Source organism: Hippocampus bargibanti, linkage group LG14, assembly GCF_051943395.1.
Source record: "Hippocampus bargibanti isolate YZ-2025 linkage group LG14, ASM5194339v1, whole genome shotgun sequence".
In the NCBI taxonomy this organism is placed as follows: domain Eukaryota; kingdom Metazoa; phylum Chordata; class Actinopteri; order Syngnathiformes; family Syngnathidae; genus Hippocampus; species Hippocampus bargibanti.
This window is the reverse complement of record NC_142747.1, coordinates 241,751-268,013: the sequence shown is the minus strand read 5'-3', so window position 1 is coordinate 268,013 and position 26,263 is coordinate 241,751. Positions and strand designations below refer to the sequence as shown.

Genomic DNA, 26,263 nt, shown 5'->3' with positions numbered 1-26,263 from the left:
GGAGGGAGGGGAGATTTACAGACACGCGCAGCAGTGAGGAGAAGGGGCTTAAGGTAGACAAGTGGACAAATGTTATCACCTTATGCTGTTATTATTATTCAATGATGATATTTTTGACTAGTTGCTATGATAGCATTATTCTGAAAAGCAAATGAGTGACAGCTCATCATCAGACAAGAGTAACCACAGGGAAAGTCAAAGTTAGCATCCACTAACTAACGCTGTGCACATCTGAATCAAGCCATATCAATATTTGATATAGTGTATTTTTTACATGAGTAAATCGTTTTTCACATTATTTTACATGATTTTTGGTAGTTAATTAATTTAAGCAACAAAAACAAACAAACAAACTGAGGAGCCATGTGGGAGCCAAAAGAGCCGGATCTTTTTAGTGAGCTGAGCCTCTGAAAAGAGCCGCAATTCCCATCACTAATGAGCAGCGCTTGCTGTCGTGGCCTTTTCGAGCAGCGCGGTCTCTGTTAGCTCGCCATGGGGGGGGGGTTAGCCAACCCCAAGAGAACAAAATCAGACCGCCGAGATGTCCAATCAGCGTCCAATTCGAAGCAAAGCCGCCATGGACCGGACCGTCTGAATCTCCCCAGTTTCGAGCTCATTTTGTGGCAGTTTTGGGACACTTGAAGTCATTTTTATTGGCGTTTTGCATTTGACTCCAAATTTCAGCCTGTTTTGGCTATTTTAGATGCTATCAAACGTTTTTCTGATGTCAGTTAGGAAACAAAAAAATGGTGTCGGTTGTCCTTTAAGCAGAACAGGGGTGCACCTGAGGCCAGGACATCCAAAAGTGTGTGTGTGTGTGTGTGTCATGATTTGAGGCGGGCGTTTGCTGTGGACGAGACGTTAAGGCCCCAGGGGCCTGAACGCCTTGATGCAGACGTTGCAGCGCCCCACATTGACGGCGTGCTGGCGGGCCTCGACGTCGGGCGCCGTCAGCCAGAAGCTGTAGATGTTGGCAAAGTAGTGGCAGGTCCCCCGCGGGCCCTGGCACTCCACGAAGGGTTGCGGCCGGAAGTCCCGCAGGCAACTGCCCGACGACGTCAGCGACTGACCGCCGCCCTCGTCACCGGCGCCCGTATGCTGGGGATCGGTCAGAGACAAAACGGCACAGGCCGTCAAAACCAAAACGCGTGCTCGCCGACAAAAGTGCTCAACTCAAATAGGTCAAAAGCTGGAGAGCTAGCTAAGACTGAGCTAATAATCACTCAACACGGAATAGCTAAAATAGAGAGCTAGCTATTTTCCTAGCATCACGCAAGTGTCGCCACTTATGTTCAAAGGTGCCGGCGGGAACGTTCTGGTCAGAAGCGCTACCGCGTAAGTGGCGGATTCGCTTGTGTACGCCATGTGACATCTGAGTGTCAATCCCGCCCTCTATCCGTTTGAAGGCATCATAGCTCCGGTCAAGGCGTCAAAACGCCGCTCGGCGTCGGTCATTACTTTCATACTCAAACGGTCTCAACCTTTGGGGGGCGACGGACCGGAAAGGGAAAAAGGCGCCGGCGCCACCCACCATGAGGAAGGAATAGCCGGTCCACAGGCTGGTCCAGTCGGGCGGGCAAGGCGGGCGGCTGGACGACTGGCTGTGCAGGGCGGTGGGCGCGGAGGGCGCCTCGCAAACGGCGCAGCGGCTGATGTGCTCTTGGATTTGGGCTCCGACCAGCGGTAGGGCGGGCACGGCCGCCGTGGCCGACAGCCAATAGGATTTGTCGTTGCGCCCGGCGTACGAGCATGTCCCCATGTTGCACGAGGCGAAGGGCATGGTGGAGAAGACCCGCATGCACGAGCCCGCCTGGCCTGCAACACATCAAGGTCGCTTAGGCGGTGACTAAACACAAAGTTATTCGGGTCAACGTTGGACGGGGAGTGCCGCACCAAAGAAACACTTGGAAGTTTTGACAACAGGTGCAATGGAATACAGTGATACCATGGCTTACAAACTTAATTGCTTTCCAGACAGTGTGTAAGGTGAAAAGTGTGTATCCCAAACATTAATTTCCCATCGGAAACCATTAAAATGAAAATCATCTGTTCCCAGGTCACCATAAAACATCATTTGCTACGAAATAAGCCTTTATACTACACAACATATACATTATTTTATGTAATAATTGTGCTATGGTAATGAAATTAAAGAAATAAACTGTACTGTACAATAAAGTGGTTTTATTGACCTTTGTGATGGTCGTTGATGGCTTGATGAAACGGAGTGGTCGCTTTCATCAGCAATAAACACTTGAGGAGGAATGTAGCTGCCTTCTTCCACCATCTTGAGGAATGATTCCTTGCAGGCTTTGGCAGCTTTATAGTCAGAACTGGCTGCCTCCCCATGACCAATGATACTATAAATCCCTGTACGACGCTGAAAGGAAAACCGACGTCTCCGGACAAGTTGTGTCCATAATTTGTAAAATGGCTTCCAATGACTTCTACTGAGCGTATTTTACAAAGATTCCACGGCATAGAGCTATATTTTACGTTTTAAGACTCGCGCTGAATATTCCGGAAGTCTTGTTTTTGAGTTGGTGACGAGTCCTCACCCTACGTCACTGAAGGAACGCCCCTAACCGAGAAAAGACATAGCTTGCATCACCTCAGTGCATTTTGTGGTACTTTGTTTGGTCTGAAAACTTCGTGTTGATGGCGAAATTAGAAGGAAAACACAAATAATGAGATGGTGAATCGTTGTGTGTTGTGCCAAGACTTCTACAGTGTATATGATGTTTGCTTACAAAACGTCCCAGGAGACAATTTCCATGGAGCTTTGTCGCCCTCTTCTGCCTTTTTTGGGGTACTGTCAGTACTAAAGAGTTTGTCACTACATTTCTCTCCAGATGCAACAAAATGACTGGAATTAATTCTTTAATCGATTGCAAACATGTATGCTTTCCTCTTCAGAACTATTTGAATCCTATTCATAACTGGGTGTGTAACAAGAAAGCATCTTCTCCCAATCTGAAGCCATTGTTTTGATTCTCCAGCAAGGCGAGACGTCTTGGCGTTACACCACGAACAACGGGGCGGGACTTCGGAAACTGGCCACTTCCGGGTTCAATTTAAAGTAGTTTTTGGACACTAAGTCATTTTCATTGGTGTTTTGCATTTGACTAAAAATATCAGACTGCGTGTTTTGGGTATTTTAGATGCTATCAAACGTTTTTCTGAGAAAACAAAAAAGTGATGTCGGTTGTCCTTCAAAGTTCTCGAACGATCCGTGGCTAGCCTTGAAATCATCAATGGATGACGAACTTCCATGTTGCCTCTTGACGAGATCCGAGTGAAGTTGTCGTGCTTTCTCTGCGATAATTTTACCTAGTTCCTCATCAATTGTGTTCTGTTTAGCTGGGTTGATAGCTTTTCTTTCGCATTAAGTGTACAGATGGCTTGTGCGGGTTATTTGTGGAGCCTGATTGATGGGATATTTTAACCATGCAGTCTACAGTCCAAATTTCACTGTTTTCTATCCATGTTCTCACTCTCTGTCGTCTGCCTATCTACAGGTAACATCCGAGTTACGACCGTTTGTCTTATGACCGTTTTGTCGGAACAGAACCGAACATCTACGGTCGTAAATCGAAAAGCATTCAAAATGGCTGACGCGAGGATCACGTGATCATAACAAATGACGACACGCTGGCATCTCCTATACGACAAGATAGTATACGAAGTAAATCTGTTGTTTTTAAGCAATGTTTTCTATTGAATACTATTATAAACCAAAATGTTGACAGTTCATTTATAAATCTTTTAACTTTTAGTGTCATTTTAATCCTTTTATATTTCGTATTATCGATCGTTATTACTGTGTCGGCACACACACTTTCTGCTGTCCCACATACGCACGGCTTCCCACGCATGCGATCTGTCCAAAAATCTCTCTCCCTGCTAAATGAAGCCAGAAGAGGTCACCTGTCTGAAAGAGGTGGCGGCGCCGACCGTGAGCCCGACGTGGCGTTTGGTATTCTTTAACTTGGATTATTTCCCTGGTCCTCTTTTTGGGACCGGCGCTTTGTGTTGTCCTGCACGGACCTCTGTCGCGTTGCTGGCTGTAGTGGTGGCAGCCATAGAATTAAAAAAAAAAAAAAAAGGTCTGGCGGTCGTGGTCGTAAGTACGGGTGGTCGTAACTCGCGCCGGTCATAAATCGGACGCTCCCTGTATTTTTATTTGCAGCTCTGTTTCTGTAACCCCTCCCCCCTCTCTGCTGCGTTCTTGACCATTCACGTGCGGCTTAACCCGAATACTAGGGGCGGGGAATCGAGGACAAAAAAAAAGTCGCCTGCATTTCTTTGTTAGGAGAACGGGCTCGACACATTCATGGTGGCGCTTCGTATGTATCCCGAAAAATAGTTCGTATGGCAAGATTAAATTCTCGTGAATTTCACGTTCATAAGCCAAAAAGTTCGTTAGCCAAGGCGTTCATAAGCCGAGGTGTCACTGTACTTGGACTACAGTTGAATTCAAATGAAGTGTGATCATGCGAGTACCAAGGTCCTGAGTGTGCGCCTTCTCCTGGCCTTCCAGGTACAATAGACTGTATCCCACCCACAGAGTTTGCATCCCTTGCGGACACGATGGAGGTTCTCTTGACTGGCTGTGGATGACCATTAGGAAGCCCGCGTTCAAGGGTCTGGATGGTCCAGGAGCTCCGCGGTCTCCAGTCAAACCAGGATCACCTGCGCGTAGGAAGGCAGATCAGACATAAACACCTTTTGTCTGAGAAAAACTTCAGCGTGGCGCCACGTTGCTTCGGGAACAAATTCCGGCTGGTGACTGACGCTCGCACACCTGGAGAGAAATTGCAACCTCAGGTGTCCTTATCGGCAGACATTTCCAAACGCCACATATTTGATTGATATGGGATTATAGGGGATCGAGCAATTTCCTTTGCTGGTCTCTCTTTGGAATGGCCTCCCACTGAACATTCGGCAATCCCGCCTAACCGCCCGTCTTTACGACCCGCCTCAAAACCGGTTTGTACTCAAATCCGTCGTCATGTGAGGTCCTTGGGACGCAATTGACTCAGCATGACTAAGACTTGGTCTTAGTTTTACTCCTTGGTGCTTTCTACTGTCTCTGTGACTGATTCATTGCTTTATACGTATAAATACGGCCCTATTTATATATATCCCTACTGTCCAGAGGTGGCGGTGCCAGACCTCTGCTATGAAAGGTCCCAGCTCTCAGCTTGGGGGGAGCAGAGGACTGTTCCTTGAGGCTACACCGATTACTTCTATTGTCCTGACTGATTACCTCTAAGGTCCTGCCTGATAGGGTCTACGACTGGCCTGATTGCCCCATTTGCTCTGGTATCACCTCATCAGCATAACTAAGCCTATGTGGTCTAAGAAGTCTGTTGTAATAACGATCCAAATGAAACCTCGCCCCACCATGGCGATTCAGTGAAAGGTTTTTGCTTTTTTATGAAAATAGTTTATTTTACTCCCCTTTCAAACCATCTATTTTCTTTTGCTAAAATTATTAATCCAATCCAATTACCTCATTGTCGTCAAATGAGTGGTTGCTAGCTTTTAGGTGCAAATGTACTGCCGATTGAGGCCCACTAGTATTATCCCTGCGATGTTGATAGTCTTTTTTTGAGAATTTGTTTAGACTCCCCAATGTATTGCTCTTTACAATTTTCATTTTGACAATGTATTGAATAAACGACATGAATTTGTTTTTCATTTGGCAGCCTATCTTTTGGATGCACTCATTTTTGCCTTAAAGTGTTTATCGGTTTGAAATAAGGAGTAATTTTGTGTTGCTAAAGGACTCATGGTTTTTCAGAAACCCTTGCAATGTAAGGTAGTGCTACTCCTCTCCTTTTAGTATCTTCAGAATTGTGGGTTTCATTCCCTGTTCTTTTCTTTTGACATTTGTTAAAAGACCACTGAGGGTAACCACAATTTGTGAGTGCTCTCCTGACATGTTTTGACTCCTTTTCTCTACCTTCGACGCTTGTTGGTATTAGTTCAGCCCGATGCTGGAGGGTTCTGATAACTCTTAGTTGGTGTTGTAGAGGGTGGTTAGATTCGAAAAGTAAGTATTGGTCAGTGTGCGTGGCCTTCCTAAAGTGTGAACTTCTTGTGAACTTTCCATCTCACCTTTTGCTCCGATTTCACCGCTCTCACCCTCTGGGCCTCGTCGACCTGGCTCCCCAACAGGTCCCGGAGGGCCCAGAGGGCCTTGGGGCCCCACACACCCGACATCACCTCTCTTACCTGCAGCACATCAGCCATCGTCAGATTCATACAACTGTAACAACCCTGTATTGGACAATGTCTTGTCTCACCCTTGAGTCCTTTGAGGCCACTGTTGCCCGGAAAACCAGTACGTCCTGGAAGACCCGGTAGCCCGGAGGATCCTGGAGGGCCCTGTTGGGGTGATGGGTAAGTGGGGCAAGGGAAGACTCTGCCTCTCTCCCCCTTTGGACCCTGCAAACCAGTACAACCCTGTGACCCAAGAGGTCCAGTTGGTCCCGGGAAACCTTTTGGGCCCGCATTTCCCGGTATCCCCATCAGGCCAGTTGAACCTCGCTCTCCTGTTGGCACAGATTTTCAAAACATTTTCAGGAAGACCTGGATTACAGCATCCTGAGCCCAAGACTATGACCAATCAGTCACCTTTGAACCCTGGAATTCCGCCGATGCCTGTTTTTCCCTTGGGCCCTGGAAGCCCTTTGGCTCCCTTTGGGCCAGGGCATCCGTTGCCCCCGTTGTCCCCATCATCGCCATCCACTGGAGGGTTAGGACCCGCACGGCCCATCTCACCAAGATAACCTGAAAGGTTGTCCGAGGTCAGCCAGCTCACTTATCAACTCTCAACTTTTCACAAAAGTTACTTGTCATCTGACCTGGCTCTCCATCTGGCCCGGGGTCACCAGGATCTCCTGAAATCCCAGACGAGGGGTGTTTACAGTCAGGTCCAGATGCGCCCGAAGGTCCAACTTGTCCTTGTCTCCCTGGAATGTAAATGAAGAGCGGTTGAGTACCTGAACATACGTGGCCTGCATTCTTATCAGGCCTCAGATTTCTGTGAGAAACTAAGAAACTCGATTACCAACCTCTAGATCCTGAAGGTCCTAGGGGTCCTGGTGGTCCATGCTGTGATGACCCCGGGAGACCGGGAGGACCAAGAGGCCCCTTTTCTCCTGGAAGGCCTTGAGAACCTTGAGAACCAGGAATATTGAGACCTGAAGAGACAGCACAGGAAAGTTGACAAATGTTGGTGAAGAAATGAAAGAAATGATGTGGGTGCTTTGGTAAATCAGTTCTTATCTCATTGATCCACACACCTCTGCTGCCAATGTCCCCTTTCACCCCCTTCAGTCCATCTAGGCCGTGAAGTCCCAGTGGTCCGGGAGGACCTAATCCAACGGTTGAATATGAACTAATACTTCATTATCTGTCAAAAAAAGATCACAATTGCCATGCACACCTCGGAGTCCTGAGACGCCGTACGGTCCAGGGGGACCGTCAGCACCCGCGTTACCAGGAAGACCTGGAACCCCTGGGCGCCCCCTGGGGCCTGGAGGTCCATTCACACCTGATGGGGAAAAATGATGTATTTAGAGTTTTTTTCATTCATTTTTTAATTGTTTGTATGTATGTATGTATGTATGTATTTGTTTGTTTGTTTGTTTGTTTATTTATTTTTTTAGAAACAGCAGCTTGACCCTTTTGTGGCTGTGATGAGTAGCTTGAGTCAAGCTTAAAGCTCAGACTCTTTACCTGGGGCTCCTTGCCCTCCAGGCTGTCCAAGATCTCCTTTGCTGCCTCTCTGACCTGGCTCTCCGATGAACCCAGGGGCTCCAGGATCACCTTGAGGTCCCAAAGCACCTGATGAAGAACAAATCTGTTAGTGCTCTGTTTTGTAAGTTTTATAATTAATTTTGACGAAAACGATTCCAAGGTTCTAGTGCTAGAACTTCACCTGGAGGTCCCGGGGATCCTGGAGCCCCTTTGTCTCCAGGTAAACCAGGACTACTGCGTGAGTCTCCTTGATCACCTGATATACAAAAGCAGACTTTCAACAAATGTTCTTCAGCTCTTTCATGGCGACAGGAAGATATGCAGTACTGTACCTTTGGACCCGGGATGTCCTCGTCGACCACGTTCTCCGGGCCTCCCAGGATATCCTTGGTCACCCTATATGACATCGATAATTTGTAGACACACAAACAGACATAGACTGGACTGCCTGCTGTGGAATCGCAGCCCTGCTATTAGCTGGCAACCAATTCAGGGTGTCCTCCGCCTACTGCCCAAAGACGGCTGGGATAGGCTCCAGCGCCCCCCACGACCCTAATGAGGATTAAGCGGTCTGTAAAATGGATGGATAGCAATGTTCTTATCTCATCTTACTACGTCTCCTGGTTCACCAGGAAAGCCAAGAAAACCGGAAGGTCCAGGAGGCCCAGCTCCTCCAGAAATCCCTGGTTTTCCCAGAGACCCATGCGGACCCGGCATTCCGTTGATGCCCGGCGGCATATTGTTGCCTGGGGGCCCAGGTTTGCCCATGAATCCTCGTGCACCCTTATTTCCTGGGAATGGGGAAAAAAATCTGACATCGTCTGCCGGAAACACTCGTTCAGTCTGTGGAGAAACGTTCCTATTATGCCTAAACGCTTCATTTCACCCTGACCTCGTGCACCGGGGAAACCGTTGACACCAGGCGGCCCAGGTGTTCCTCTTTCACCTTTGATTGTGACACCCACTGTCTCCCCAGTAGGTCCTGGGTATCCTTTAAATCCTGCAGGACCACAACAAGATGCAATGTGAATCGATGAAGCTTTTGTTTGATGTGTCTAAACATGCATCATTGTCACTAACGCCTTTCCCAGATGACTTCATGGTACACCCTTGAACTTGGAGGCACTGTGCTTCCTGATAATACCTTTCGTGTGTGCAATAATAGCAAGGTGTCTACCCTTCTCTCCTTTGGGACCTTGACATCCTGCCCCGCCATCTTGTCCATTAGGTCCTCTCTCTCCTGTCCTGCCTGGGTATCCTGGAAATCCAATCAATCCTTGCACTCCTTGGACACCATTGTTACCCATCGGTCCCAGCAGACCTGATTGTAAGATAATGATGGGTACCATAAGAACTTAGATGAGCCCCAAAGCCATTTGAGTTCCCCCTTCACGGTGATGCCCTTGAAGCACTCCTAAGTTTACAGTAACAGAAACGTCTTACCAGCGAAAACGTTGCTAGTGTTAGAAGACTGCTTACCTTTCTGTCCATCCAATCCAGCAAATCCAGGTTCTCCACTGGGACCAGGGGGGCCCGGAAGACCCGGATACCCAGGAAAACCAGGAGATCCTGGTTTGCCCACAGGCCCACGAGGGCCATACCCCAGTGATCCTGTTTCTCCCATGTCACCTTTCTCCCCAAAACAGCCTGAGCAAAAACATCAAGGGGGAATGTAGTCTTAAGGTCAGGTTACCCTGACTTAGATCACAAGTTCTCATGGCGAAACAAAAGTTATGATATCAGGTTGTTTCAGATCACACATTACCAGAAGGGCCAGCAGCTCCTTGTGGACCGGGTGGGCCTGTGGGACCAGGCTTTCCTCTTTCACAGAAATCAGAAATGGTTCCGGGGGGACCGTGATAGCCTGGTGCCCCATCTTGTCCTCTTTGCCCCTTGGGCCCTGAAATCCCTGGCTGACCTGGGATCCCTGAATAAGAAAAGAACACCCATGTTTCATGTGCCGACACATACATCTGGACAGCTCCATTAAAGATTGGGATGATCATTCAGAGCGGCTGAATTTAGGTCGAGCATTTGTGTGCCTTTATGAAGGGAGAAGTCTGGAATAGGTCCCATAACAATAGCGGTAGCATTTGGAATTCAGATTTTTGCCTCACCTTTGAAACCCTGGCTGCCAGCCTGGCCTGGGACTCCTTTCGGTCCCGGAGAGCCCATCAAACCAGGAAAGCCGACAGGTCCTGAGGTCCCCACAGAAGATTCACCAGCTGGTCCTCTCAGTCCAGGAATGCCTGGTGCACCTGGAGAGCCTGGTCCATACACAAAAACATTTGCAAGTGCTGAAGGAGCACATTGATAATTCCATGTGTGAAGAGAGTAGGGCAGGCATCAGTGATTCCTGTACGTTTGACTGGGGCATATGTGCCTTAATAATAATACATTTCATTTCTAAGCGCCTTTCCAAACTCTCAAGGTCACTTTAGAGTAAAAGGATATTTTTTTCTGTGTTAATCTCCACTTACTGATTAGGGATGTGCATTCCACATTGACCTTGCTATACATTTCGATCAAATTAACCATTTTAGACAATACAGTACCTGGCTCTCCGACAAAACTGAAGCCTTCTGGTCCTTCTACTCCAATATCCCCAATAAGACCCCATGGTCCTTGCAGAGACAGGCAAGATGTCAGCTGTTATTTTGTATCTACTGTACAAAAATGTGCTACAAATGCAGTGGTACCTGCTAGTCCAGGCGGTCCCGGAAGTCCAGACTGTCCTTTTTCTCCTTTTGGTCCATCAGGTCCTGTGAAACCATTAAAACCAGGAGGACCAGGAAGCCCTCTGAGGCCTGAACAGTTGAAAAGTATGTCAGAGGTGAACAAAGACTTGAGGTAGATCTTAGATTCACCTGAATCTCCGGCCTCCCCTTTCTGTCCTGGGGCTCCAGGGTTTCTGGGTATACAAGGAGGTGTGTCGCCTATGGAGGGCTGGGTCATCAGTCCAAGATTGCCAACAGTGTTGAGTTGTTTTATTTTGTTGCTGATAACTTTTGCAATCTGACTAAGCTTTACCTTGAGCACCTTTCAGGCCAGGGAAGCCAGCAAACCCCGGAAGTCCCGGTGATCCCGGATCCCCCTGATTTCCTATTGCTCCAACTACACTGGATCCCTGGGGTCCAGTGGGTCCATTCAGTCCTTTTGGACCAGAGAGACCCTGAATGCCCCTGTCCCCCGGAGAACTGGAGGTACTTTCTCCCTGTTACCAAATATGAGGTAAGAACAAAAACTCAACATGCAAACATGGGGAGAGCTTTCAGGGACAAGCCTTCTTGTCAGGGGATCAACAAGTTCAGAAGATTATGTGGAATTATTTGATGCCTCAATGACTGCAACAGTTAAAGCCATTGACCTCGGGTCCAGGGTTTCCGGGGAGTCCTGGGAGTCCATCCTGCCCTCTTCTCCCAGGGAAACCTTGTCTGCCTGCAAGACCCGGCTCCCCTCTTGCACCCTTCTCACCTGAGAATAAATGTTTGGTTAGTGCAGCATGCAGACGTGGTTTAATCACTTCACACAATCTTCAAGTCTTGAACATTCACACGAATAATATTTTTTGAGAGCTCAACCACGGTCCCTTGACTTTATATCAATGTAGCATGTCAACGTGGAGGTCCAAGTAAATCAACTTGCCTTTGATTTCTACCACAATGAAGTCTCCTTTTTGACCTTTGAACCCTTTGACACCAGGTAAGCCACCAAGGCCCTGAAAACCAGTGTAACAATGAAACAAACACAATTGCTCAAGAGAAGCCTTTGAACGTTTCCTAGAGCTCAACAGGCCTGGCAAAGAGTCTACTTTTAAGTATTTAAGACCCCGGCTGCTCCAAATGATGTACCAAACGTTTCCTTACCGGCTGTCCAGTCACTCCCGTGTCGCCCTTGTAGCCTTTGTCCCCGTTTAGCCCTTGAACTCCAGGGGACCCAGGATATCCGACCAAACCGGGCTTTCCCGCTTGGCCTGGTGCTCCTCTCATCACAGATGGAGGAACACAGAAGCATTCACCTTGGCGCCCTCCCCCAAAACACACACTGATGCATCTTGCTCCATATTTTAGAAGAAGGAAATCACTGTAGCCTCAAAACTAACCTTTGAATCCATGATCACCTGGTGCGCCAGAAGGCCCTTGTTCACCAGGTTCTCCCCATTCTCCTGACACTCCAGGTAGGCAGTAAAATCCTGCAGGGAAGAACAAACAACACAAAACATGCCCGCATAGTGGAAGAAAGGAGTTTCTGTTTCCTAAACAAGCACCAGCCTACCTGGCCTCCCAGGTTGGCCTTTTGCTCCTCTTGGGCCTGGGCTGCCAGGTCTTCCAGTTTCCCCAGGTAAAGCTTGGTCTTTGATAACCTGACCCGGATCTCCTTTTTCACCTCTGCTTCCGGGAATCCCCCTCTCCCCCACCACACCTGCTGGCCCTAATCATATTCGGTCAAGTAAAATTCCTGGACCACTTGAATGGCTATCTTGAAAAGTCATGCAACAATAGCGCTGCTGTGCTTTAACCTGGTATGGATCTACCAGGGGATCCTCTGGGCCCTTGCGTTCCCATGAATCCGCGATCTCCCGGAGGTCCCATCATGCCTGGAATTCCTGGGTCTCCAGCGTCACCTTGAGGACAAATGAGCATCTGTGTGTCAACAGTCGCATGGGAGCAAAATGGATGGGTGCCTCTATGGATGTGGACGTCTACCCAAGAGGGTGATGACAATTTCCTGAGGAAAGCCTTTGAATCCAGGATCTCCCATCATGCCCTGTGAACAGAGGCAACAAGTATCACCATATGCCACCCGTGACTCATCTGCAAGCACAGGGTGTTTGAACTCATCACCAACCAACCTTTGGACCTTCTTGTCCGATCAAACCTGGAAGACCAGAGCCTCCTCCGTCACCCTGTAAAATAATCACGTATACTTACTGGACTCCTCATTACATCCACAAAACAATTTGCCTCTGGTCAATCCTTGTTGGAGTCCGTCCCCCAGGGATCCAGTTTAGTTGTCCGTGAAAACCAACAGCATTTTTGAAAACTGTTTTACAGCTCCCACGTACACTTGACCCACTCACACTTGGACTCTTTGCTCAGAAAACTGAGGTCTGTTAGAGTTCAAGGTCACTCCTTAAGGCCTTGTATGACTCTGTGGTGACCTCAGCCATTCAGAATGCCATGGTCAGTTGGTCAGGCAGCATCTCAAACCGGGACAGAGACAGACTGGACCCACTGGTCAGGAAGGCCAGCTCTGTCCTAGAATGCTCCCTGGGTGCACTGGAGGAGGTGGGTAACATATGTATGCTAGACAAGCTAAAATCTATGATGGACATTCGATGATAAAGTTTCTTCAGCCGTCATCTGTACTTCTTTGAAGGTGTCGGACGTTTTGCCTCTTGGACCACTCCTGTATGACTGAGAACTTACACGGACCTATAATGGACAGATCCCTGCCCCCACAAATCTTGTGCTGGTGCTTTTTTGGCATTTTACACATTTTTAGACAGCTATGAACCGTGATTTAGTGGGAGTGCGCCTTTGACTCACCTTAGCTCCTTTGTAACCAGGTAGGCCAGGGCGTCCTGGTAGTCCCTGAAGACCACAGACACAAAAGGGCCCAATTTGCTGAGGTCACAAATAGTGGGGAGCGCTTGATTGAATGTTCACTGAGAGTCCTCATACATATTGCGTGGAGGATCTTCATGGTTAAAAGTTGTGGAGAATGTGATTTTTAAGGATGGTTTAGCACTTTACCGAGGTAATGGTGGTGCTTTTTGGACATTTGGCACAAGAGTCAAACAAATATGTAAACCGAAAGGAATCTTTGGCCATGCTTCAGTCTAAGTCAAGTAGTGCGCCGGCTTGGACTGAATACAATACAACCACCATCCTAACACTCAATTTCCCTTCCACATCCTGCACACAGCCAGCAGGACCACCAAAGAAGGATGCCTCACCCTGGGTCCAGGAAGGCCCACAATCCCCTTCTCTCCCTTGATGCCTGGGATAGCATCCAGACCCTGAAAGTTCAGACGGGCAGAATTGGACCTGATGAAGATCAGTCGGAGGGTGCAATACAATCCCGGAGTGGACTTACTGGCAGGCCTTGAGCTCCACAAAGCCCTTTGGGCCCCGTTGGACCCTGATGAAACAAAAGGGAGCCACATGGTTAGATGCCACAGAAAAAAAGATGACTGCTGTTGCGTGATTGACCGAAGAGCAGTCACCCACCTGCTCTCCTTTGATGTAGAATTCCTCTGGTGGGTCTACATACTCAAATGGACCCGGAGGCCCCTGTAAACCTTGTTCGCCCTGCAGACAACACCAGTTCAATGCCTGGTGTCCTGTTAGAAAATATGGTGCTCCTATTTTGTACCTCATCCCCTTTCGGACCCAGCACCGATCGACCTCGTTCGCCCTGAAACCGATATACAAACAAACTCCTCCGCATCATTTTTTTTACTTCATGGTGCTCTTCAAACACTTGTTCTTCTGTGGTACATTCAGGGATGCCCACAAAAATCATCAGAGGCAATACTTACAGGCAGACCTCTGGAACCTGGCGGGCCAAGGAGACCCTACATAAGCACCCATACACACAGACACACATCCACACTCTGTCAAGGTTAACTGATAAAGGGTTCTTGAAATAATTTTTCATGAATATGTTCTCACATTCACTCCGTCAGGACCAACAGCACCCAAGAATCCTGTTAAACCTCTCGGACCTGGTCCACCCTACACAGAAGAAGTTATACAGACAGCATGAGGGTTGGGCAGGAAGCAAGACACCACAAAGTCCGGAAGACACAAAGGCGGGGTGGATAGGCAGATTGTGAGCTCACCGGCAGACCAGGAAGTCCCTCAAGGCCGACGTCACCCTGAGGGCCATAAGATTGTGAAAAAGTTACAGACATTGTGTCATTGCATGCGACAGCCACCAGTGTGGGCGTGGACTAAAACACCACAAAAGACAACTCGGCGGGCAAGTGTCCACAATTGGAACATCAACTTGGTGTTGGGTTTTGATGTCATATCGATGTTGAATTGACATCACATGCGCATTGGCGAAGACGTCATGGTGAATATTGGAGGTGTGATAGAAGACCACTCACGGGCACTCCAGGATACTGGAGAAAGAGGAACGCCGGGTCTCCTGGAAATCCTTTTAGTCCTTCAAAGCCCTGCGACAAAGGCCAGTCAGCCAATCAATCAAGCAAATGAAACAACGAACCTTATGTTGACCTGCATGTGACTCAAGGCAGAGAAAAAGCCCCGAATGCCCCTGAAGAAGAACCACAAGACCTCACATGGTCATCTAATCATAACATGAGGTAAGATGAATGTATGATTTGTCTCACAGTGGAAGATGTTGCCGGCTTTGGACTTTTGCTGAAGATTTGCTCATGCGGACTCTTTCTAGTCTTGCGGTATATGTCAGCTCTTGTGGTTTCCGTCAGGTGATTTGTTATTTATTTATTGCTCCCGACCACCCACACCTCCCACCCTGGAGCAAGTGAACAGGTCCGTTTCATGTGTTCTGGTTGTAGCCACTTTCTTGCGGTATAATTTATGTGATGTGATCCAGTTGTGGTGCTTCAGTGTTGTTCGGGTGTTCTTGGTTGTGACTCTAAAATGTAGAGCAGTCTGTGATCCTGACCATTTCACCACGAGGCCCTTGTTCTCCAAGTAGTCCAGGATTTCCCTGTCTTCCCCTTGTCCCCTTACAACCATCCACACCTGGAAAACCAGGATCTCCCCCTGGGCCCGGATGACCCTGATTACACAAACAAACCAAAGATGCTCATCCAGGAAAGATTTTTTTCAAGACATCAGATTAGGATCCTGGGGATACGGGGCTTCCTACCGGGACTCCCTCTAAACCAGGAAATCCAGGAACACCAACAGCTCCCTGAGAAAAAGAACAAAACAGCAACGTCAAGTACTTTCTCCTTTCAATGAAGTTATGGGATCCGAGTTTCTTTGACAGCAAGACGAGGTCTAAAGAAATCCCTGAAAATTCATTCATGTGTTTTAGCAGTTTGAAATCTGTTGAACTAAAAACATTTAAAGTATGTGGCTGGTGTGAGTCTTGCTGGTGGCACTCAGTTCACTGTGTCTTCATTCACCGTGTCTCCTTTTCGTCCCGGAGGTCCGATTGGGCCTTCAGCTCCTCGCTTGCCTTTCTCTCCTGGAGGACCCTGTGGGCCCGGAAAGCCTGGTGGCCCCTGAGGGCCCTGATTCCCAAGAGACCCAGGAGAACCCTGAAGAAAGCGAGCGAAGAGTCAAAGCTAGATAAATGCCATTTCAAACATTTGCAAACAGCAGGTCATCCGTGTTCTTTAAACTAGTTGGGTCCAAATAAAATGAGTGTGACCTCACTTTGCTGCTGTGAAATGTAAATTTCTCTGCTGTGAGACTAATAAAGGCATATCCAATCCAATCCACTATACAGTGATACCTCGGTTTACGAACACCTTGGCTAACGAACGTTACGAACGTTGAATTCACGAGAATTTAATCTTGGCATACGAACTATTTTTCAGGATAGACACGGAGCGCCACAATGCGTGAAGTGTCGAGCCCGTTCTCCAAACAAGGAAATGGCAGTCGACTTGTTTTTGTCCTCTATTCCCCCCGCCCCCAGTCTTCGGTTAAAGCCACACATGATTGGTTAAAAAAGCAGCAGTGGAGGGGTTACAGAAACATCAAGCTGCAAATATATATATATATATATATATAATATATATATATATATATATATATATATATATATATATATATATATATATAGTAAAGTCTCGTTATATCGATATCGGATATATCGATAGTCCCGGTTATATCGATACTATTTCTATGCACGCACGGAGAAAATTACATACAAACAGGGTCGGATATGTCGATAGTCCCGGTTATATCGATATTTTTTCGGACTCCCTTGGATATCGATATAACGAGACTTTACTGTATATATATATATATCGATATATATATATATATATATATATATATATATATATATATATACAGTAAAGTCTCGTTATATTGATATTGGTTATATCGATAGTACTGCTTATTACGATACTATTTCTATGAACTCAAGGAGAAAATTACATGCCCACAGGATCGGATATATCGATAGTCCGGTTATATCGATATTTTTTCAGACTCCCAAGAATATCAATATCAAATATATAGAGGACCCAAGCTAAAAAATGGGGGGCAGACACCACCCATGAGGGGTGAGGCGGGGATTTTATATATATATATATATATACATACAGGAACGGGAACAACATCGGATATCTCGGTCCAGAAAAGCGCAGTGCTGGGAGCAGCACGGATACTGCGCAGAACCCTCAAGCTTCCTGGCTTGAGAGGATCCGAGCTAAAATGGGGGACAGACACCACCCATGAGGGGTGAGACGAGGATTTTTTTTTTTTTTTTATACGTACCCCCCCCCCTTTCCTCTCTCGCCATATATATATATAATCCTCGTCTCACCCCCCATGGGTGGTGTCTGTCCCCCATTTTAGCTGGGGTCCTCTACCAGAGGTCAGGAAGCTTGAGGGTTAGTACTGCGCTTTTCTGGACCGAGATATCCAATGTTGTTCCCGGGATCTGTTGCAACCACTCGTCGAGTTTGGGGGTCACTGCCCCGAGTGCTCCGACCACCACAGGCACGACTGTCACCTTTACCTTCCAGGCTCTCTCCAGCTCCTCTCTGAGCCTTTGGTATTTCTCGATTTTCTCATGTTTCTTCTTTCTGATGTTTCCACCACCCGGGACCGCTACATCCACGACAACGGCTTTCCTTTGCCCTTTATCTATGATCACGATATCTGGTTGGTTGGCCATTACCATCTTGTCAGTCTGTATCTGGAAGTCCCACAGGATCTTTGCTCGGTCATTCTCCACCACCTTGGGAGGTGTTTCCCATTTTGACCTTGGGGTTTCCAGTCCATACTCCGCACAGATGTTTCGGTAGATTATGCCAGCCACCTGGTTATGGCGCTCCATGTCGGCTTTCCCTGCCAGCATCTTACACCCTGCAGTTATGTGTTGGATTGTCTCAGGTGCCTCTTTGCACAACCTACACCTTGGGTCCTGCCTGGTGTGGTATATCTGTGCCTCTATGGCTCTGGTGTTCAAGGCCTGCTCTTGAGTAGTCAGGATGAGTGCCTCTGTGCTGTCCTTTAGGCCAGCCCTCTCTAGCCACTGATAGGACTTCCTGAGATCAGCCACTTCTGCTATGGTTCGGTGGTACATCCCGTGTAGGGGCTTTTCCTCCCACGATTGTCATCCTCTGTTCCCCATTGTCTGAGACATTCGCTGAGTACATCATCCGTTGGAGCCTTCTCTTTGATGTATTTATGGAGCTTGGATGTTTCATCCTGGACAGTGGCTCTCACACTCACTAGTCCCCGGCCTCCTTCCTTACGGCTTGTGTACAGTCTCAGGGTGCTGGACTTGGGATGGAACCCAAAGGAGGAAGCCAAGGTCCCACTGTGTGTGTGTGTGTGTGTGTGTATGTATATATATATATATATATATATATATATATATATATATATATATATATATATATATATATATATATATATATATATATATATATATATATATATGTATGTGTGTGTAACAGTATGTGTGCATATCCCCCCCCCCCCCCCGGCTTCTTTTTTCAGACTTTTTTTCTCATTTGTCATTCCCATCCCTGGTGTGTGTGTGTGTGTGTGTGTGTGTGTGTGTGTGTGTGTGTGATGAGATGTGACAGGTCTGATCTCTGTTAGTTTTTGCGCTCTGGCGCTTTCTCTGGAATCATTGACGTGTGAAATCAGTGAGACAAACGCTTTGCCATAACGCTTTGTGTCTGTCTGCGGGCCCCGGGTGTACAAACACATGCGCACACTCGCACAAACACTTGATTTCTGTCCCATGGTGCTATGCGGTGATGTGAAAATGAGAAGCTATATGTCCTGTCTGTATGTGTGTGTGTCTGAAAACACACTAAGAAAATGATCAATGAAAAGGTTTCTTCAGCCGTCATCTGTACTTCTTTATATATATACAGTAAAGTCTCGTTATATCGATATTCAAGGGAGTCCGAAAAAATATCGATATAACCGGGACTATCAATATATCCGACCCTGTTTGCATGTAATTTTCTCCGTGTGTGCATAGAAATAGTATCGATATAACCGGGACTATCGATATATCCGATATCGATATAACGAGACTTAACTGTATATCCCTACAGTCCAGAGGTGGCGGTGCCAGACCTCTGGTATGATAGGTCCCTGCTCTAAGGTTGTGGGGAGCAGAGGACTATTTCCTGAGGCTACACTGATTACTTCTATTGTCCTGACTGATTACGGTGTACGACTGGCCTGATTGCCCCAATTGCCCTGGTATCACCTCATCAGCATAACATAGCATGTGTGGTCACGATCTCAGGAGTGTGTTAATTTGGATCGTTCGTACAAGACACTCCTGAGAGCGTTACCACACAGGCTTAGTTATGCTAATGAGGTGATACCAGAGCAAATGGTGCAATCAGGCCAGTCGTAGACCCCATAATCAGTCAGGACAATACGAGCAATCAGTGTAGCCTCAGGAAATTGTCCTTTGCTCCCCCCAACCTTAGAGCAGGGACCTATCATAGCATAGGTCTGGCACCGCCACCCCTGGACAGTAGGGGTACCTGTAAAGGGCCGGAGCTACCAGCTAATTTTAGTTCCCCGACGACGCTTCTTGGATAAGAATTGAAACGTCCGACACCTTCAAAGAAGTACAGATGAGGGCTCAAGAAACCTTTTCATCGATGTCTAAGGCTAAGTTGTGATTATTGATGGCTGATTTCTGACTTGATTGTCTGTCTTGCGGATGGCAGCCGCAGCCTCTTTTCAATGGCTTTCTCCACGTCACTGGCTACATTTTGGATGTTAACTACGCTCTCCTTTGACCTGTATATCGCTCTCTTAAATTCAGGTCTAACTTCTGAGCTTCATGATCAGAATCAGAACCGCCTTCGTGCACCCCTGGGGTCTTTATGAATGGATTCGAATCCCTTTTGGACTCACGGATGCACCAGCAGCGTTCCAGCGGTGTATGAAACAATGTCTGGAGAGATTTTCAAGGTGGAGGTGGGACTTCACCAGGGGTCAGCTTTGAGCCCCTTCTTATTCGCTACGGTGATGGACAGGCTGACAGACGATGTTAGACAAGAATCTCCTTGGACCACGATGTTTGCAGATGACATTGTGATCTGTAGCGAAAACAGAACAGGTGGCAGAGAAACTAGAGATGTGCCCTGGAAAGGAGAGGAATGAAGATCAGTCGCAGCAAGACGGAATGTATGTGTGTGAATGAGAAGGATCCAAGTGCAAGAGTGATGCTACAGGGAGAAGAGATAAAGAAGGTGGAGGTTTTTAAGTACTTGGTGTCAACTGTCCAGAGCAATGGAGAGTGCGGAAAAGAGGTGAAGAAGCGTGTCCAGGCAGGCTGGAGCGGCTGGAGAAAAATGTCAGGTGTGATGTGTGATAGAAGGCTTTCAGCTAGGATGAAAGGAAAAGTGTATAAAACGGTGGTCAGACCAGCCATGATGGTTGGACTGGAGACGGTGCCACTGAAGAAAAGACAGGAAGCAGAGCTGGAGGTAGCAGAGCTGAAGATGTTGAGGTTTTCTTTGGGAGTGACCAGGTTAGATAAGATCAGGAATGAGTACATTCGAGGGACAACTCATATTAGAGGCTTTGGAGAGAAAGTCAGACTGAGATGGTTTGGATCAGATGTCCAGAGGAGAGTGACTATATCGGGAGAAGGATGCTGAGCCTTGAACTTCCAGGCAGGAGACCGAGAGGAAGACCCAAGTGGAGAGTTATGGATGTGGTCGAAGAGGACATGAAGGTAGCTGGTGTGAGAGAAGAGGATGCACAAAACCGGGATAGATGGAGGACATTGATTCGCTGTGGCGACCCCTGAAGGGAAAAGCCGAAAAGAAGAAGACGGAACGCTTGATGAGGAACTTAGCCTTCTTCTTCCACCATCTTAAGGAATGATTCCTTGTAAGTTTTGGCAGCTTTATCATCAGAACTGGCTGCCTCACCTTGACGAATAACACGATGAATCCCTGTACGACGCTTAAAGTTCTCTAACCAGCCGACATGAAGGTAGCTGGTGTGAGAGAAGAGGATGCGCAAAACCAGGTTAGATGGAGGACACTGATTCGCTGTGGCGACCCCTGAAGGGAAAAGCCCAAAGGAAAAGAAGATCTTGATGACATTTTTGTTTTCAGCGGGACGTTTGACAACCACGTTGAGGACGTCAGGCAAGTGTTGCGACGTCTCAGAGAAAATGGAAGGAAGCTTTGATTTAGGTTAGATAGGTTTTGGACCTGACTGTCTGTGTTCTGCCCTAATATCGTTGACATTTTTATTTTACTTTGCTTGGAATATCTTGTTTTCTATCCTTTCACCCCATCCCCTTTCAAATAGCTGCTGTGGACTGCACATTTCCCCATTGTGGGACGAATAAAGATTTTCTGATTCTGAGTATGTGGTCCTGACCTTGTTCGCTGTGATCTGAGTCCTAAGCAGAAATGATTGTTCAAGTGTCCCCATGTGATTGGTTGCATTCTGGAGGCGTGCTTGAAGTGGAATGTTTAGTTTTTTGTTAGTTTGGTATCATTGGTGCAACCTCACCTGGGCTCCCTTCGCCGGAAAGCATCGACAGACGGAACAGTCTCGCCCGGCGCATAGCTCCGTGTCGTCGCCCTGGAGACAGTCATGTACGTACGGCAATGTCAATATCATGTGACGCATCGTCACGGCTCTGTTGAGGATACCATCGTGCCCGGATACAAGGTCGCCTCTCAAGGTCACGTCGTGTACGACCTCATGGGGATTCATGAATATATAATCATACATTTCATTTCTAAGCGCCTTTCAAAACTCTCAAGAACACTTTACAGTCACAGGATAAATTTTTCTTCAGGTGAGCAGCGCCAGCCACACGCACCAGCGTTCACTCAACCGGAAGTAACTCAAAGAGATGGAAAGCTAGATAGCTAGCTAATAGTTAGCTAATAATAGTAATAATAACAATAATACATTTCATTTCTAAGCGCCTTTCAAAACTCTCAAGGTCACATTACAGTCACAGCATAAGTTTTTCTTTGGGTGAGCAGTGACCGCCACACGCGCCAGCGTTCACTCAACCCGGAAGTAACTCAAATAGATAGAAAGCTAGCTAATAGTTAGCTAATAATAATAATAACAACAATAACCATACATTTCATTATCTAGTTAGCTAGCTAGCTATCTTACTCATCCTGTACTGCCCAGGAACGATCTTGTGGTGATGACTGCATGGCAGTTTAGCACGTGTACGTAGCATGTCCGGCGAGCTCACCGGGACCCGGGCGAGACTCTCGCCAGACTTGATTGTCAGATGGTGAGATTGTCAGCTTCGCAGATCCCCATCAAGCATCAGTGTTTGTGTTGCAGGCTACATTCCTGCTGCGTTGTGTCAACTAAGTTAGCAGTCAAGCGTTTCTATCACCGGCAGGAATGTGAGAATCACCGCCACTGCTCGTTGTCCCTTTCAGGAGTTGCACCGCCTCTATGTACACCGCATACGTACCGGTACGTCCAACAGAAGCTGGAGATTGTGTCCTTTGGTATAGGTGTTCTGCCGCCACTGCGTGTCCAACTGGACATACTCGATGAGAAGGTTTCTTCAGCCGTCATCTGTACTTCTTTGAAGGTGTCGGACGTTTCGCTTCTTATCCAAGAGGCTTCGTCAGCAAACTCAAATTTTTGCTGGTAGTTTTGGCCCTGTATATATCCCTAATGTCCAGACGTGGCAGTTCCATACGCGCTATGATTGCTCTCAGGTTGGGTGTCTGGCACGCCGCTCCTCAACGGCCGTTTTCCCATCATGTTTTCTTCATCCAACAGACCTGATTCCAATGAGCAGATCTTCTCTAACGGGCAAGTTGCGGTCCTCAAGTACAACGATACCTTGGCTTACGAACTTGATTGGTTCCCGGACGGAGTGTGTAAGGCGAAAAGTGTGTACCCCAAAATTTTATCTCCCATAGGAACCACCCCCCACCCCACAGTGGCTTTTTTAGGTTTGACACGAGGTATCACTGTACCAGAGTATCAGGCCAGTGGTCAGGAAGGTAGAGGGAGGCTACCTTTTGTTCCCCATCAAGTACCCCTCCCACATGCATCGGGGGTTTGTACACATGGTACCCAGCCAAGAGGCATTCGCCACGTCACCCCACCTTTGAGCCTGGTCCCAGTGGGGACCCCAGTCACCCACATGTGGGCATTGAAAAAGCATCTTCCAAAGTTAGTGAACCAGGCCTGACGTTGTCTGATGCTTTGCCATGACCTGTTGGGGCGGCGTGACCCTGCCAGGGGCCCTAAACCCCGGACGAATGGGCTCCTGGGATCAGTGGCGCGCAAAACCCTTCCAGCACCAGTACTTGTACCCAACCGGCGGCGTCCGAAAGCTCATTTACCTGCTGGTTGAGTAGAAACACCGGTGGCTAAAGCCAAACGTGGCAGAGATTTTACTTCCTGGACTTGGATCTGCTACCTCGGGTGGTCAGAAAGGTTATACACCTCGTAACTGGTCAAAGTGAGACACGCAGCTTTCCCGACTTACCCCAAAAACGGCGGTGCAGGTCAGGAGCATCAGAAAGCCCCTGCGGACATAAAGGGAGAAGGACACAAGGAGTCTGGGAATTCGCAGTGGGGTCAAGGCGGTCATGGCGGGGCAACGCGATTCGGAACTTTCCGGGCTACAGGAACCTCGCCCCTCGACTGAAGTGGGCCGCTAATGATTGGCCGCTATTTCACCTTTTCACAGTCGTTCGGACTAACTCCGATGGTTATTGAGCATTGCGGCTCTTTTTGCTGTGGACTACAATTCATTTGATGTGTTGAGTTGATCGCATTCGACATCCTAATTTATTTTCACCTGCAAATAAGAAACTAACAAGTGAAAATGCTCTTCACTGTCTGCATTGCTGCGAGGCGGCCATGTAGACGAGTCGTCACACTATTCGCAAAGTACTTATGAGGATGTGCGAAAAAAAAAAAAGATAGTTTTGGCTATCTCGCTGGCTAGCTAATAGCTGGCTAGCCATTAGCTGTCTAGCTGTTGGCTATTTTGCTATCTATTAGCTATCCATTAGCTAGGTGGCTAGCTATTTGCTGTCTAGCTGTTGGCTATCTGGCTATCTATTAGCTATTTATTAGCTATCCATTGGCTATCTGGCTACCTATTAGCTGGCTAGCAGGCTGGCTATAAGCTGTCTTGCTGGCTAGCTGTTGGATATCTTGCTATCTATTCGCTATTTATTTGCTATCCATTAGCGAGCTAGCTATTAGCTGTCTAGCTGACTTGCTGTAAGCTGTCTATCTGGCTAGCTGTTGGCTATCTATGAGCTATTTATTTGCTATCCATTAGCTAGCTAGCTAGCTTTCGATCTATTTGAGTTACTTCGGGGTTGAATGAACGCCGCCGCTGCTCACCCACAGAAAAACTGATCCTGTGACTGTAAAGTGACCATGAGAGTTTTGAAAGGCGCTTAGAAATGAAATGTATTATGATTATGATTATGATTATTATTGAGTCGCTCGAATGCTGCTGGAGCGTTCCCATCCACGGTATGGAATGGCGAACCCTGACGAGAGAGCGTATGTGAACGTGGTGTCTTTTGTGTACCTGAGTCTCATGTTGCTTCCACGGATCGGGCAGAACTTGGTCCGGTGCTCATGAGATGGCCCGCCCGCTCGTCCTCCTCTGGCCAATGGGGAGCCCGTGATACTGCGCACAAGGTCAACACGTATGCGAGGTTCTCCACATCAGGTCACGTGACACAACGTCATTCATACGCCGCCCACCACCCGACACGTCCAATAGTTTTGGAATTTAGCCGTCGTGATTTACGTCCAAAATGTTGGTTGTCTGCTCCCAAGAAAAACAAACAAAGCACAGATCAGCGTGCTTCTGTTGTGTTCTCTACCGGAGCCGATGATGGCCTCTGTTGTTTGTTGGGCCAGATGACTGGTTTATTTCAATCAATTTTGTATATTTGAAAACGGATCCTGGTACTGTCAAGTGACCTTGAGAGTTTTGAAAGGCGCTTACAAATGAAATGAAATGGATTATTATTATTTTGCTAGCTATTACTATCTGGATGGCTAGCTAGCTATCTAGTTAGTTATCTATTCCCTCTCTAGCTGGCTGGCTATCTAGCTAGGTATCCGTTGGCTATCGATCGGCTAGCTAGCTTTCTTTCTATTTGACTTACTTCCGGGTTGAGTGAACGCTGGCGCGTGTGGCGTGCTGCCGCTGCTCACCCGCAGAAAATCAGAAGCCTGCTTCGTGCTTCTGGAGTTTCCCGAGCATTATAAGGTCGTGCATTTGCATCTCATTTTCCAAAGTAGATGCACACAATCTCAGCCCCAGAAGAAAGATTCCAAAGAAAATTAATGACGCTACAAAACGTAAACGTACATTGTCCCGTGACTGTAAAGTGTCCTTGAGAGTTTTAAAAGGCGCTTAGAAATTACATGTATTATTATGATTATTATTATTATTATTATGAAAAGCATGGTGGAAAGAGGAGTTGACGTGGCTTGTAGCAGACGACGCAATGCAATCATTGCATTTTTCAACAAGCCGACCAACGTATGGACAAACGACAACTGGAGCAAAAATCATCAGCAAGGGAGATTTAACATCAATTAATAAGCAAGGGAGCATTTGTGCGAGGTACACCAATTCCTTCATTTTAAAGTGCCGTTCTGTTATATATTCTGATTATCAATCCTTAATACTTTGCAACAACTTTTTTTGGTAATTCATCGTTTTATCATTGTGTTTCAAGTTTAGAAAAATGGGGCAGGCAACAAGTTTTCCCCGGTGTCCGCTAACTTTTTGACAGGAGTTTCAGTGGCACTGGCTCCAACCCGACTGACACCAATCAATCAATCAATCAATCAATCAATCCATCATATATCCCTTGAGGGCAAATCACCTTTGGCAGGCAAGCGCCAAGCCGGCCGCTGACGCGCCGGCGTGACGTCACGGCCCCGCGACAACGATTGACAGCTGCCTTACCTTGGCTCGCTGCTGATGCCGCCGCCGCCGCCCATCACTCGTTTGTCTTCATGTCGCCGTTCAAAAGTCCGAAAGAAGTTCCAGCGACTCTGTTGGAGCGACTCCCGCGGGAGGGCGAGCCGCCCTTTCAAAATAAGACCGCCAAGACGGCTCGTGCCGTCGCGTTTGAAAACGCGGCGGCGGCTTTCACTTGACTTCACGGCGACGCGCGTCCAATCGCTTCTTCGGGGAAAGCAAAAGAGCAACGACAGCGCCAATAATCCAACGAGTTTGAGGGCGGATGGCTTTTAATGTGAAAGCGGGAAGACACAAGCGCCACTATTAAAGTGCGTGTGTGTGTGTGTGT

At 47.5% G+C, this 26,263-nt stretch overlaps 1 protein-coding gene across 2 annotated transcripts; it reads right to left on the bottom strand.

Moving 5' to 3' along the window:
* Nucleotides 1–14: 14 nt before the first annotated feature.
* On the bottom strand, nucleotides 15–26,216 carry col4a4 (collagen, type IV, alpha 4). Of its 2 annotated transcripts, none has more exons than XM_089012999.1 (47): nucleotides 25,918–26,216; nucleotides 24,517–24,618; nucleotides 23,452–23,491; nucleotides 21,477–21,548; nucleotides 15,902–16,036; nucleotides 15,640–15,684; nucleotides 15,433–15,549; nucleotides 14,888–14,956; nucleotides 14,618–14,653; nucleotides 14,448–14,510; nucleotides 14,315–14,350; nucleotides 14,149–14,190; nucleotides 14,004–14,084; nucleotides 13,870–13,914; nucleotides 13,730–13,792; nucleotides 13,320–13,364; nucleotides 12,623–12,676; nucleotides 12,477–12,537; nucleotides 12,290–12,394; nucleotides 12,046–12,201; nucleotides 11,873–11,962; nucleotides 11,637–11,797; nucleotides 11,416–11,488; nucleotides 11,138–11,244; nucleotides 10,801–10,984; nucleotides 10,638–10,706; nucleotides 10,470–10,577; nucleotides 10,326–10,394; nucleotides 9,888–10,037; nucleotides 9,536–9,697; nucleotides 9,250–9,417; nucleotides 8,948–9,091; nucleotides 8,663–8,770; nucleotides 8,383–8,561; nucleotides 8,103–8,166; nucleotides 7,952–8,026; nucleotides 7,750–7,857; nucleotides 7,457–7,564; nucleotides 7,314–7,385; nucleotides 7,083–7,211; nucleotides 6,873–6,980; nucleotides 6,643–6,798; nucleotides 6,312–6,560; nucleotides 6,124–6,240; nucleotides 4,504–4,692; nucleotides 1,532–1,815; nucleotides 15–1,098 (listed from the first exon to the last, which is right to left on the bottom strand). In XM_089012999.1, exons 1-47 carry the CDS (start codon nucleotides 25,950–25,952, stop codon nucleotides 862–864), a joined length of 5,070 nt encoding a protein of 1,689 aa, XP_088869125.1. In that variant the 5' UTR covers nucleotides 25,953–26,216; the 3' UTR covers nucleotides 15–861. The 2 variants fall into 2 exon arrangements, with proteins under 2 accessions (XP_088869125.1, XP_088869126.1); XM_089013000.1 differs by having other exon boundaries at nucleotides 10,470–10,532.
* Nucleotides 26,217–26,263: the final 47 nt, after the last annotated feature.

Excerpts from the sequence above, each read along its gene's own strand:
- col4a4 (XM_089012999.1), bottom strand. The coding sequence starts at position 25,952 with ATGGGCGGCGGCGGCGGCATCAGCAGCGAGCCAAG. Across the intron at positions 23,492-24,516 it reads GGAAGCAACATGAGACTCAG|GGGCTTTCTGATGCTCCTGA; the intron begins GTACACAAAAGA and ends TTATGTCCGCAG. Across the intron at positions 8,167-8,382 it reads CTGGTGAACCAGGAGACGTA|GGTGACCAAGGATATCCTGG; the intron begins GTAAGATGAGAT and ends GATGTCATATAG.